Source organism: Sinohyriopsis cumingii, chromosome 10 (assembly GCF_028554795.1).
Source record: "Sinohyriopsis cumingii isolate HCF-2022 chromosome 10, ASM2855479v2, whole genome shotgun sequence".
In the NCBI taxonomy this organism is placed as follows: Eukaryota; Metazoa; Mollusca; class Bivalvia; order Unionida; family Unionidae; genus Sinohyriopsis; species Sinohyriopsis cumingii.
Window position 1 is genome coordinate 41,155,788 of NC_142970.1, and position 13,701 is coordinate 41,169,488.

At 33.8% G+C, this 13,701-nt stretch overlaps 1 protein-coding gene and 1 long non-coding RNA gene across 3 annotated transcripts in view; both read left to right on the forward strand.

Annotated features, from left to right (window-relative positions):
* Window positions 1–13,701, forward strand: part of LOC149789907 (uncharacterized) — a 2,017,354-nt gene that overhangs the window by 1,792,366 nt on the left and 211,287 nt on the right. The gene's annotated exons all lie outside the window — the stretch shown is intronic.
* LOC149789922 (uncharacterized) overlaps window positions 1,255–13,701 on the forward strand; it is a 28,577-nt gene continuing 16,130 nt past the window's right edge. Inside the window, exons 1-6 of the mRNA XM_089973380.1 lie at window positions 1,255–1,389; window positions 2,035–2,271; window positions 3,105–3,195; window positions 9,415–9,545; window positions 11,620–11,710; window positions 12,391–12,527. Coding sequence (XP_089829506.1) covers window positions 2,084–2,271; window positions 3,105–3,195; window positions 9,415–9,545; window positions 11,620–11,710; window positions 12,391–12,527 — 638 coding nt within the window. The 5' untranslated portion in view covers window positions 1,255–1,389; window positions 2,035–2,083. The remainder of the gene's footprint in view (window positions 1,390–2,034; window positions 2,272–3,104; window positions 3,196–9,414; window positions 9,546–11,619; window positions 11,711–12,390; window positions 12,528–13,701) is intronic.

Below are 13,701 nucleotides of genomic sequence, written 5' to 3' on the forward strand. Positions count from 1 at the left end.
AAAATGTCAAAAGGGCCCTTACTTTCCTCGAAACGGCAACAAGACAAAGGTAGCATATCGATTTAATCAAATTGTGCATAATGCCCAATAAATGTGCGCAAGAATAAAACGGTGTGTGTGTGTGTGTGTGTGTGTGTGTGTGTTGCATTTTTAGCCGGGTGAATTCCAGAAACACTGGAAACCCCTCACCCCGATCCGACCTCATACTGACATCACAAGTTCAATTCTGGCAAGGTTTTGCAGAACCCAATGCTCTCTTTTTGATAAAATAGTTTTAGGGGATTCTTTTACCGCAACACTTCAAAAGAAAAATGATATAAAATTACAAATTTCAGAACAAAATTTGACTTCGGATTTACTTGCCACTCTGTGGCTGTTTGCTTGGCTACAATAATCAGTCAGATAATAGTCTAGTTCAACCAGAATACTCGCGTGTTTCCCTGAGAGGTCCGACCGTAGTATGACCGGAGCCGCACGAGTCTGATTTACGAGACTATTTGAGCGTGGGAGGCACTCCACATATATTAGGCACTACAGAGTGACAACTGTTAAGTTGAGGTTATTTGCATTTGCAACATGCACACTGGAGAAAATGTTGGCATACATCTCTGCTGCTTTCGTGTACTGTGCCTGAAAATTTCTTTACATGGTGTACGTGATATTAAGTACACATCTGATCAAAATGTTCCATGTCTTCGAATAATCAACCTGATCTATTCCAAAGTACACTAACTTTAGCAGGTAATAAAATAGGGGAAAAAAATCTGTCAGCTTCTGAGAGTGCCATGAACCAATCACAAAATATACAGAAAAGCTAAACAAAGCTAATATCATTTTTCTTTTAAGTTTTACCGTTGAAGTCCGGGAACTGAAAATGACAAAGTCTAGTTAGCTGTTCTCAGACAGATACACATCTGAAGCCAAGCTGCCTACTCTCTAACCCAAATTTACACCCATGAGCCATAAAGCAAAATCAAGCGGATTAAACGTTCTTTTAATATTTCATAACATATGTAAGATCTTTATAAACGATAAAGATGACCAGTAAGGAAAATTTGTGAAATTACTTTCATTTAAAATTAAAACCTATGTAAAATACGAAACTGAAGAGATCCTCAATGGCGGATGTTTGTTTTGATGAATGGTAGTGATGACGTCAAACTATGGATTATTGATTCTACCTGGGCCAAGGTTCAACTATTAACCTAGCTTGGGTCAGTGGGCGTTTATATCGCATTTGCAACAGAGTTTCTGTTAGGATGTATTAACGGTATCTAATTTTATGTACATAAATCTAATCTTACTGCTCGCTGTCTTATCTAGCTGAACCAGTTTCACGACGATGCATTTGTGGGTATCAAACTAAAAAGGACAACCTACATAATTCAGGTTAGTATTCTATTAATTTGGATTTTAAGGAATATAACGTGGCATACAAAAAACACAACATATCAAATATAAAGATAGAACAGAGTTAACCTTGGTCAGTGCGTAACATTGTGATATCAATATGGTCTCAGTGTTTGGTGAATGAACGATCTTCTAAGCAATATCTAGCCAAACATCAAACTTAACACGATTTGAACTATTTCAAGGATAGAATTATTATTATTATTATTATTATTATTATTTATGTGTCTTGTTCTTCTTCTTCTCACCATCGTCATTATTATGGCCATATTTTTACCAGTTTCAAATCTTAAATCTCTCTCTCTCTCTTTCTCTCTCTCTCTCTCTCTCATTATTGATGTATGAATGTTTGATCTTTGTGTAACGCATAATCGTGCTGTAATTATTCTAGTCACTACTATAATGGAGTGGAACTCTAAGTTATTGGATTCGTTCTAGTCAAATTCCCTCTTATGTTATGTTCTTAAGATAATACATTATGTTTATATTAATTGCTTCAGATTAGCACGGAAATCCAGACAAGAAATTTCGATAATAATAATAATAATAATAGTAATAATAATAATAATAATAATAATAATAATAATAATAATAATAATAATAATAATATGCAATTAAATGCAGGAATAGTTAATAAAAAATTGAAAGCACAATTACCAAGCAACTCCTCGATATGCATAGAAGAGGAGGAAGCCGTATCAGATGGATTGCGGAAGTGACCGTCTTTCTGACGATGCTCGGATCACTTCCCATATTTGTTCATTGCGACTCCTGCATCAAAACCTCGTCTTGCTCATGCATCTATGAAAATGGAAGCTATATTGATCTCAGTCCATTAAATTCGGGCGGACGTTATGCAAGGTAAGGTTTAGTTCTTAAGGCAGTTTTACTGTCCTACTGTTCTTTGTATGGCTTGTCTTGTATAATAAACGATTGGCATTATTTTCGCGAGAGGATTGCTGAATGATCATTGAGGAATTCCAAATAATTTCAACCCTGAAGGTGTTGATGTTACTAATGTGACCAGTAGTCTCTAGTGTATTGATGTACCAATAGCCTGAACTGTAATAATGTGTCAGCAGTCGTATCCAATGTTATCTTGTTTGAATTCACTATATAATTCACAGTTAATGTCTGTGTCCGAACGTATCGTTGAGCACTTTTGTATTTTCAGTGAAGAAATTATCTGAATAAAATAACTCAGCCTAAATCGAACACTCAACACAACAAATGATTGTGCCTCAAGACTTTATAGCATGAATGAATAATTTCTGTATAAATAGATTTTATTAAAAAGACGTAGACACAAAAGAAGAGCCAGTATGTAGGACAAACGTTCACTTCCAGAACAATCCAGGCAATAGCTAGACAAGGTCTTTTACAAAAATTATAACATAGAATGTATTACACAAAATGATGACATGGCATCGGGAATTTCCAATGTTCTGGGGTCCATCTGAGATAACACGTTGTTTACAAAATCAAAATCAGTGAACTTGATACTTAATAAGGTCAGCTATAAAATATAATTTTACATAACCCATAGCATATAATGAATAAAAATACTATTAAACAATGCAAACTAAGTATAGGTAACTATGTTATTATTATTATTATTATTATTATTATTATTATTATCCAATGTAGTATTTATATTATAAATACAATTTTGAAATAAAAGATTTGCAAAACAGGTTCAAAGACGTAATAGAGGTGAAAGGTGGAGCCTGGGACTCTTGGAATCCGTGTGGTGCGTTTTCAGAGGGGAGCTGTTACAATGTAGCCGTAAGTTGCGACAAATGTAAATGTTAATTTCTGTTTTTGTTCGTGTTTTGTAATCTCGTCAAACAAATGAGTTTGCTACTCTTGAGATATGTAGAATCTAAGTTGGGGTTTGGACCGAGACAAGGGAATCCAAGTCAAGGGGTTACATTATTTGTCTCCCCACGAGGCTTGCCCGAGTGGGTATGCATATAATGTAACCCCGCGACTGGGATTTCATTGTCTCGGTCCAAACCCCAACGTAGATTATTTTTCTCACCCAATATTTTCCTTTAAAGTAAAAAGAATTCTTCAATAGTATTCAGGTCCCAATGTTTACATGCGTCGCATGAATACAAATATGTTAATGAGGGCTGTGATGTCCGAAGTACACAGTTTATACGCATGAGTAAAGAAAAATAACAACATAAAACGTTGCATAGTAATGAGGTATTATCACATTTAATATATGGATTATATGAAATTGGCAATAAATAATTAATATTTATTACAAGAGACTGTTTCATTTTCATCAATTCCAATTTTGAAAAGTTATATTGTAAATAATGAAACGATACTGAGTACACAGCTCTACCGTAGTTATACTTAGTACAAACTGTAGCGAAGAGTCATATGCTGCATTAGACTATTCATGGGTAATTAGTGATCTGTGTCACTATCGTATATAGCTGTCCATTTCTTTGGAGGAGGAGAAACTGTTTGTGTCATACTTGTATTGTCCTTAATATTGATTGTAAAATTACCCCCGTGTGTAAAAGACCCTCCAAATACGGACCCTAGCGGATAAGCATGTGCTGAACTTTCAAGTTCACGGATTCTTTGAAAATTATTTCTTCTGTCTTGCAAATATGGCAAGTGCTACAAAGAAATTTGCTTATGGATTAATATGTTGATGGATAAATGATTCCTTCTGGTTGGTAAGTGCTTTATTTGTCATTAAATATTTTAGGTATATTTTTCATTCAACTGAGACAGTGGAGATGATTAACAAAATTAAAATAAAGCATGTTCGACATAACACATTTCTGGCTGTAACTAAGTTTTCCGTAGTTGTTAAGAGAGTTGGGAGGCTATGAAGTGTATAGGTCTATAGTTTATTTCACACAGCATTGAGAATTTTATCATATCTTTAGCACAGTCAATTTTCAGGTCAGCGTCATTAAAATTAGCTAACAGTATATAATTTATTTCACACGAAGTATTTAAAACTAGTTAGGTAGCTTTAGCTACTTTTAATGACGCTAACCTGAAAATGTACTGAGCTAGGCCTGCATATAGGATAAAATTGACCATGCTGTGTGGAACGAACTAACATAATACCAAAAAGCTCGACGTCGTATGCGTGTGGGTTTGTCTGTCTCGAAATGTTTTTGAATGGTGTGTTCTCAAATATGGATTGACCTTAAGTTACTATGTTTTTGTTGTATATTTGTTGTTGTTGTTGTTTGATTTTAGAACAACTACGTCAGGCAAAGCAGAAGACAAGAAGGGTTTCTCTTTTTTTAAAGTAGTTCTGAGATTGTGGACACCTTGACTGAGATGACTGGTCCGAGATGACTAGAAACGTAAGATTAGCAAAACAGTTAGATTTCTCTGTCGCATGGGTGAGAAATACGAGGAAAATTATTGGTGACTATGCAATTATGCAGTCACCACATGAGTCCATTTACTTATTTTCTGCGCTGTACATTAGACTATAAGCCTTTATGTGTTTTTAGAGTTTTTACCTCCCAAAAGATGGATTTGGTTTGGTGCTTTGCCGCACAGCAACACCTGTATGCATTTTAGTAATAAGACAATTAGAGTTGTTGTTGTTCTTGTTGTTGTTGTTTGCAAATCCGAGTTTTCACATTTCCGGCAGATAAATATGTTATCGCTTCTCTCTGGTACGTAGTCAAACGTTCGATATTAAGCCTACAAAGTATCCTTTAGAAGTCAATTGCCTTTATCATTTTTGGCCGATGTACAATGCACCGCTGCTATACGCTATTGGTTAGTTGCCATTAGATACTAAGGGAGGCAACTCATCTAATCCAATAGATGTCGCTAGAACAAAGCAATGAAATATCTGATCAATCCGCCGAGGAGTATATCGGTTAACATATCGTAACCCTTGGCTAGCGAAGATGGGTTATACATGGCGGCCAGTATAACTGGTGGAGAAAGAAGAACTCGATACACAGCAGATAAGAACCACCGACCCGCAGTAAGCTACTGGCATACCAATTGGAGTAGAGTCTTGCCGAAGGACATACCACGGTACCTAACCTAGATTGGTCCGATGGTAGGTATTGAACCCTCATCCTTTAGGTCGTGTCTGGCATGATACTTGTAAAAACGAATATATTCCTGTAATGTGACATATCGAGGTGGAGTTATACAGTTTTCCCAAGCAAATCACTACCATTTATTTTATCTTATACAGACAATGAAATACATTGTCCACTTTTACAAGAGATAAGGCCAGACGTTGCAATATATTGCACTCTTTGTGTTTACAGTCCACATAGAACCGCTTGAGTAGTACATGATAGCGATCGAGACTTAAACGGGGTCATGGGTTAAATAGCGTTACATCATTATGAGCCCACCGATAATTTAAGATAGACGCCATCTTGGTTATTTGTTTTGGAACAGTGCAGCATGAGGTGACAGTTTGCACTCGAAAGGAAATCCCGTATGGTGTCATATACTTGCGGAATTTATCTTCCAATGTGTGTGTGTGTGTGTGTGTGTGTGTGTGTGCGAAAGAGAGATAGTGTGTGTGTGCGTGTGTGTGTGTGTGTGTGTGTGTGTGTAAAGCACGGGCGAGGGGATGTCTGCTTTATAACAGTGTTACATGTGTTGGGAGAGGAATGCTCATTTGGATTAGCTTCTAAATGAAAGATGCTAGTTTGTTTTTGCTTGATTAATATGGGGACATAACAGAGGACCTGAACGAGGACGGTTGTCTGTATTGAAAACATACGCTCAAAACGTCTTCAGGTTGATCGTCGGTAGGGATCTTTTTATTTGCCTATGACAATAAATGTAATTTTAACATTATCCATAGACACACACTTTGTTAATGACTAACATTCAGTTATGTAATGACCACCCTGGGTAGGATGTAAAATAAGGGGTATAAAACAAATGTGTACTGGGTTCTAAATAAAACTGATAACCCTAATCCATCCAGAATATCCATAACATCTTTTCTTACAGACAAATTCCATCTCGTTCGCATATATTCTTTAATTCAAAACCCTAATCTCTATGAAATAAAAATAATAAAACTAACCTAATCAATATTCCCATTTCTTCTAATCGCTATGATGGTAAGGGACAGGGACGCTATCTCTGTTTATTTGTGTGTCAATCTAAGAGCATCGGGAGGAGATTAATCGAGTCTACGTATCAAGTTCGTTTTTTTTTTTCTGCTAGGGGTCGCTATGCTCCACATCGCCCGTTCGCACATGGAGCTAACTGAGATTAATCGGGTCTACGTATCAAATGAAATTTTTCATTTTTGTCTGCTAAGGGTCGTTACACTCTACATTGTCCCTTAGCATATGAAGTTAACTGAGATAGTGTTTTCAATAACTGCCGTCTTACAAACGAAGTATACTGAACATTGAGAGTTTTCGTTGAATGTATTATATTTCCTGTTAGTTATTGTTACGATTTCCATATGTGTGGTTTGACTGTAAAACGTTTAAATTGTTATTTTCTGCAATTAAACTAATGCAAACGCAAATTGTTATTTCAAGGTGTCGTTGTCTTCTAAGGCCAGTATGATTATTCCTGGGTATCCTCCTATGTAAATTTAACAAACAGTATGATTGAGACAGTTTCGTAGGTCAATGTACCAAGTAATTTGATTGGGGCGTTTTCTTTCAGCTATACCCAATCCTAATTCAGATAGATGGATACTAGTTACATATTGCACGGTATTACAAATGTAGGATCTCAAAATAAGTAGTAGCAAAGAGTGAGAAGCAACAAGCTTTTTTAAAATTAAACAAATATACATAGTAAAAATGTATTAAAAGAAGGAACTTATGGTATTACGAATTAATTCCAAAATAATACTAGAAATACATATACAAGATCTAATGATTAAGTTTCTCAATAACTTTAATAGAAATCCAAATTAAATACCACGCTGGAAGCGTTGATGCCCCGGTGGTAGCCGGTGTCGTGGTGATGTGCCACCAGGCTAAGATTATATCCTTATTTGAAATTGTTCTAAAAATCAAGTCTTTTTCCAAGAATGTTATTTTTGAGGACTTGGTGTTTTCAGAGAAGAATAGCTTGAATTAAATAATTTGAAATAATAAAATTCCAGCCTAAATTCCTGGACACAACAAAAGTACAATTGATTCTGCAATGATCTTAAAACATGAATGACCAATTTTCAAATAAACAAGGTTTATATCCTAAACTAAAATGACAAACAACACCCCAGATAAGGGTCAAAAGTTCAAGAAGTATCATAGATATGATTAGAAGTCCATCACTAAAATCACAAAACCAAAACATATGTCAATCATTACTTAGTCTAGCTATGAAGGAAATGCAATGTCCATGACTCGGCTTATGATAATGATCCTCAGTCAGAGAGACAAAATGGTTTACAAAATTGTCACTGATTTTGGACAAGGTCAGCTGCTAGATAAAATGTCATGTTATAAACAGCATATAATGAAAATCAAAACTAAGAAAATAACACACAATGAAAATTAAATATGCATAACACTTTCCCTTATAAAGAAAAAGAAATATTTATGCAACAAATTTTTCTTTTTACTATTAGTCAAATATACATGTGTTAAAAAAATACATAAAATGAAATCTTATAAATGTTACAAAATTTACATGAAACAAATTAATATTTCTATACAGGAGAAAGTGCATCTGCTATTTGATTGTATTTTCCCTTGATGAGCTTCATTTCAATATTGTATTCTTGCAACGTCAAACTCCATCTCTATAATCTATAATATTTTTTTTCATCTTGCCAATGAAAGTAATGGGGTTCTGATCACTAAACACAATCATCGGAGAAGGAACTGATTCAATATACACTTCAAAGTGTTGCAAAGCAAATATCAAAGCCAAATATTCCTTCTCAACTGTGGAATAAGTTCACTGATTCTTATTTAATTGTCTTAGAAAACTAGGACAATTGATGATCTACACCATTGTTTGTCTTCTTGACTTAATACTGCACCAACAACACTTGTATCAGCAGATAGTTCAAATGATGAACTGAAATGTGGACCTGAAAGAACTCATGCACTCTTAAGTATGACCTTTAACTTATCAAAAGCCTCCTGACATTTTTAAGACCAATGAAACTTGGTTTTCTTCCTTATTAAATTTGTCTGGGGTTCAGCAATTATGGAAATATGGTGGGGGAGGGCTCGGAAAATATTCAGCCTTAACCAAAACTCGCATCAGTTGCTTTTACTGACAGGCACAGGGAATTCAGAGATAGCCTTGATCATTGCATCTATTGGTTTAGCGTGTCCATGTCCCACGATATGTTCCAGCAATGTAACACAAGGACGACCAAACTCACTTTTGAGACATTTGTTGTCAAATTTGCATCAGTCCGTCAAATAATTTTAGAATTGTCTCTAAGTGACCTTTCCAGGTGTCGTTGTAGATAATGACATCATCGATTTAAAGATCACAACTATCTCGACCAGATCTAATCATATTCAATAAAAGTTGAAAAGTACAAGGCGACTTTTTCATTCAAACCAGCATCGCTTTATATCGATGATGTCCATCTGGCCCCTTCCGTTAGTGGAATTTGCCAGACACCTTTCAGAAGGTCACATTTGGTAATATATTTTCCAATGTTGCTTTATCGATAGCATGTAATGAAATAAAATAAATTAAAAATTGCTAACAAACATTGCATAACAAATAGACATAACAACGGGTCAATGTGAAACTATGTGAACTGACGTCACATGGTCAAAAAACCTAAATCAGTGAATTGGGTTAAGGTGAAAATGAACTTGATTTTGGAAAAGGTCAAGTTCAATATGCAATATTACAGTATCAATAGCAAGTAATGAAATAATAATTAAAAAAACATAACTAACAAAAAATGCATATTAAATAGACATAACGACAGGTAAATCAGGAACTATGTAAACAGATGAGACATGGTCAAAATAGATGAGATTTATTTCAAACAACGTGATAACTGAGTTGTTTATTTTTCAGGTTTGCCGAGTAGGACCAATTTTATCTAACATGTATACTTATTATAACCTCGGAACCCAGGATAGTGCAGAGTTTATAGCTGACAACGGGACGTTTGTAATTCAATATGCACAAACAACAGATGTACTTAGGTTTGTATTATCAGTGTATGTTATACTGTTTTAGTTAACCAAACTGATAATAAAGAAAACAGTATTATAGATCGTGTTTTTTTTAAAAATGTTAATATGTCATAAAGCAGAAAGAATTTTAATTTACATTATATCCAGTAAATGTTTAATAATTGTTTGACACGGACGTCATATATTAGTGCCGTTTGGATGACAAGTATCAGACATATTTATTCGCGTTGTACAGTACCAACTTTGCTATAGAAGTACCAACAGTATTAAACGAATGTACAGTACCAACATTGTTAACTATAACAATACATTACCAACAGTATTAACTATACAATATCAACAGTGTTAACTGTACAGTACCTACAATATTAAATGTATAGTATCACAAGTGTTAACTGTACAGTACCTACAATATTAAATGTATAGTGTCAGCAGTGTAAAGTGTACAGTACCTAGAGTATGAAATGTATAGTATCAAGAGTGTTAACTGTACAGTACCAACATCATTAAATGTACAGTACTAACATTATTAAATGTACAGTACAAACATTACATATACAGTAACAACAGCATTAAATGTATTGTGTCAACAGTATTATCTGTACAGTACCGATATCATTAACTTTACGGTACCAACAGCATTAATGTATAGTGCCAACATTATTAAATAGTTAGTCTTAATAATATTGAATGTATTTAGATTCATTAACGTCAATAGCTGAATTTTGTGTATGTCATAATAAGATATTTGGATTATGATTGTCGTAATTATACCTAGTCTCTTTGAAGTAAATAAATGGTTAAAAGTATACACCGTTGACTTTATCACTACCTCGCATGACGAAGTGTACCATCTGTGTGTGTGTGTGTGTGTGTGTGTGTGTGTGTGTGTGTGTGTGTGTGTCTTGTACTAATGCACACATCCAATATTAAACAAAATGGAGCATACTTGAATAAAGAAATATATACCATGATACGTTCTTAGAAAGATGTAGTTTTAATTTTATTCCTACCTTTTTCTGAACGAAACAACATTGATAGTTTTATCTTGCTTTCTTTGACTGATACAAGTCCTGACAAGGATGGCTCTATAATCAGTCTTTCTTTACTCTGTCATGCGTGTCGTGTATACAAGTCGACTTTTATGTACTTCACTTTTTATAAATTTTTCTCAATTTTTAGGCTCCACCGCAAACATTATTAATCTCAGCTTCATATATAAAGTAGCATTCAGGAGAGCACACTTCAAATGAAACATTTTTAACGAGGCTTGGTGAGGAAAATTTTGAAATTATTATTCGAATTTCATAAATTTCACTAAAAATTTAACATAAAATTATGATTATATCTATCACATTACAAATAATGCTGATTGTATTCGTCGAATCCTTACAATGCAATGAATTACTCTTTAATGTCTTGGTCCTTCTGGCTTTGCTTTGCTTGACACTATAATTCTACTTGCGACGTAATCAAACGTTAATATACATCTTAAAGTAGACAAAATATTTATACGAAGTATACCAACCAAAGTATATTAATCCAGTAGTCATGTTATAAAGTATTTTTTAAAGTTTCCAAATCATACTTCACAAGCCTTTACTATCAAAATACATCATCTTAAATTTAAATATTGAATCATTGAGAAAAAAATTATCCTACTGGATTGATTTACCTGTTATGATCGATTATAAAGGCCAACACTGTACCATGAAAGGGAGATGAAACGTAGTAAATCTTGAGGTCCGACCATTTGCTGCCATCGCAAAATTGCCCTATTTGTCTCACTCATTGGTTGAAATGGGTAACTACCATATACAGTGTTTGTCTAGTAATACTTGCACTTTAATGATCACTTATCAATGTCAATTTTAACTTCATGGAAACTGTTTAGCTTCAAGAGATAAATTAATGTGTGGTAGGTGGTACACCTTGTTTGATATTGACTGCACCTACCTAACCAATCACTGATCAAGTGTACTATGTACTACCTATGATTACCAGCCCAACAGGTCAGTTTACAAGCTCAGCCTAAACAAATTATATTATGTATAATTTAAAATTGGTCCTTTTATTTCATTAGAGTAGCATCTATACTTCTGACGTGTGATAAAACGACTGAAGGACAGCTGATAGCTTACGGGTTAGAAGAAAACAACGGCGTTCTAAAATATGTAATTATGTACCTCTCTTTCTTGTCACAAATACCCTAAATTCATTTCTTTTATACATTTTATAGCAATACGTATGCCAGTTTTATATTTTATTTTGAAAGGCAGATCTTGTCTTTTATAATGTCAAGCTAGCGCGATATAGAAAAGTGAAGAAAAGTATTGGCACAGATCATGTTTTTAAAAATCATAATAAATTTTAACCTTTATCGAACTCTATTCTTGAATTATTAGGTTTTTATTGGTTTTGGTGCTTCTAATGCCACTTTTAACTTGGATAAATCATTCAACTAAAACGAAAGCAAATATGACTTTCCTAAAGATACTACGAGGCAACCCAACACGTAAGTAACGTAAAAGGTTAGTTTTCAAAATCACTTGTCAGTACCGTAGTTTTAGATCGAAGCATTTCGAATAACATGAATCTATCAGCAATACACGTCTTTAGTGCAATGTAAATATGAGCAAATCATTAGCATTGCCTTAGGAAAAATATGGCTCAATATTGTGGAATGTGTGGTAATTACTTTAATATGTATAGTCATCGTGGAATAGCATTCTAATAGATCAAAAAACATTTATAAGACGACAATTATTAGCTTAGTATTCTTGCATTCGTTGTTTCACATAATGTATGCATGCATTATCGTTATAATGGAACCTCATTGTCATCTTTATTGCAGCGTTTTGAACTACGAAGTCTCCACGCTTGTCTTGTAGATCCTCTTCACTGTTCCCAGAAATCCCCATGTTCCTGTCAATTTGACAATGGTAAAGTAGTCGACCTTTCACCTCTTGATAGCAAGACCGGCATACCAAGGTAGAATGTCTTTGAATTTAGTTTCATACCTTACATGCATTTACATTCCAAGCCTTTCCTCTCATAATTATGTCACTTGTTGTCATTTTCTCGGGACATTATTAAGAGAGAAATCTATATTTATTATTTTCTTGTCACAAAACTGGTTAGTCAAATGGCATTCATCTGTAACTTGTGGAAGAGGAGGATGACAGAGATGATAACAATCATTAATTGAACATTTTCTGTTTAGAGAAATTTTTTCACTATCATTAAAAATTAAAAATGCTAGTTTCCGAGCTAAGTACTAGCTTATTAGCAACGCTTGCATGTATATAATCATGTAGCATTGTGCTATGAGATGACAGATTCTTACAGGTTATATAACTAAGTGTTCCTATTCAGGAATGCTTTAGTGTCACAAACATGTTTTATGAGTCTTACGATGTAGTTTGTCTTTGGGATAGATAGATAGATATATAGATAGATAGATATATAGATAGATAGACAGACAGACAGACAGACTGGTTGATTGATTGATTGAATGATTGATTGATTGATTGATTGATTGATTGATTGATTGATTGATTGATGTTGACAGTTACGGATCAATAATATTGTTTTAGTATTACTGTCTCTTATTTATACAATAATATTTACAACCCACATTCAATTTTATTCCAGCCACAGAATTGTAAAATTGCTTACTACTTTGACAAAAATATATATTTAGAAAGTGATAGATGCATAAAGAGAAGTATGTTAGATGGGGGATTCTGGCTTATATAGTACGATATTTAACTTTAAAACAAAACCTAACGTGCAAATACTGTTAAGCTTGATGAACGCCTCTTACATATCTACTCTAAGCCCATACAACTGTTAAATTGATATCTTACTGCTACAGGAAATGGAGATGACAAAATGATTCAAATGAGGTATATATATATATATATATATATATATATATATATATATATATATATATATATATATATATATATATATATAAAATCAATAAACGAAAAGGAATGAAGGAATAACAAATACTAACACAGTTTTCATTGCTCATTTAGGAAACATTTTAATTGTTAAATAACGAAAGCATTATATTTACATGAATGAAGACCTTTTATACTTGATGCACAAATTCCAAAGCAGGGGACAAAAAAGTGGAGCTTCTTTAGTATATTTC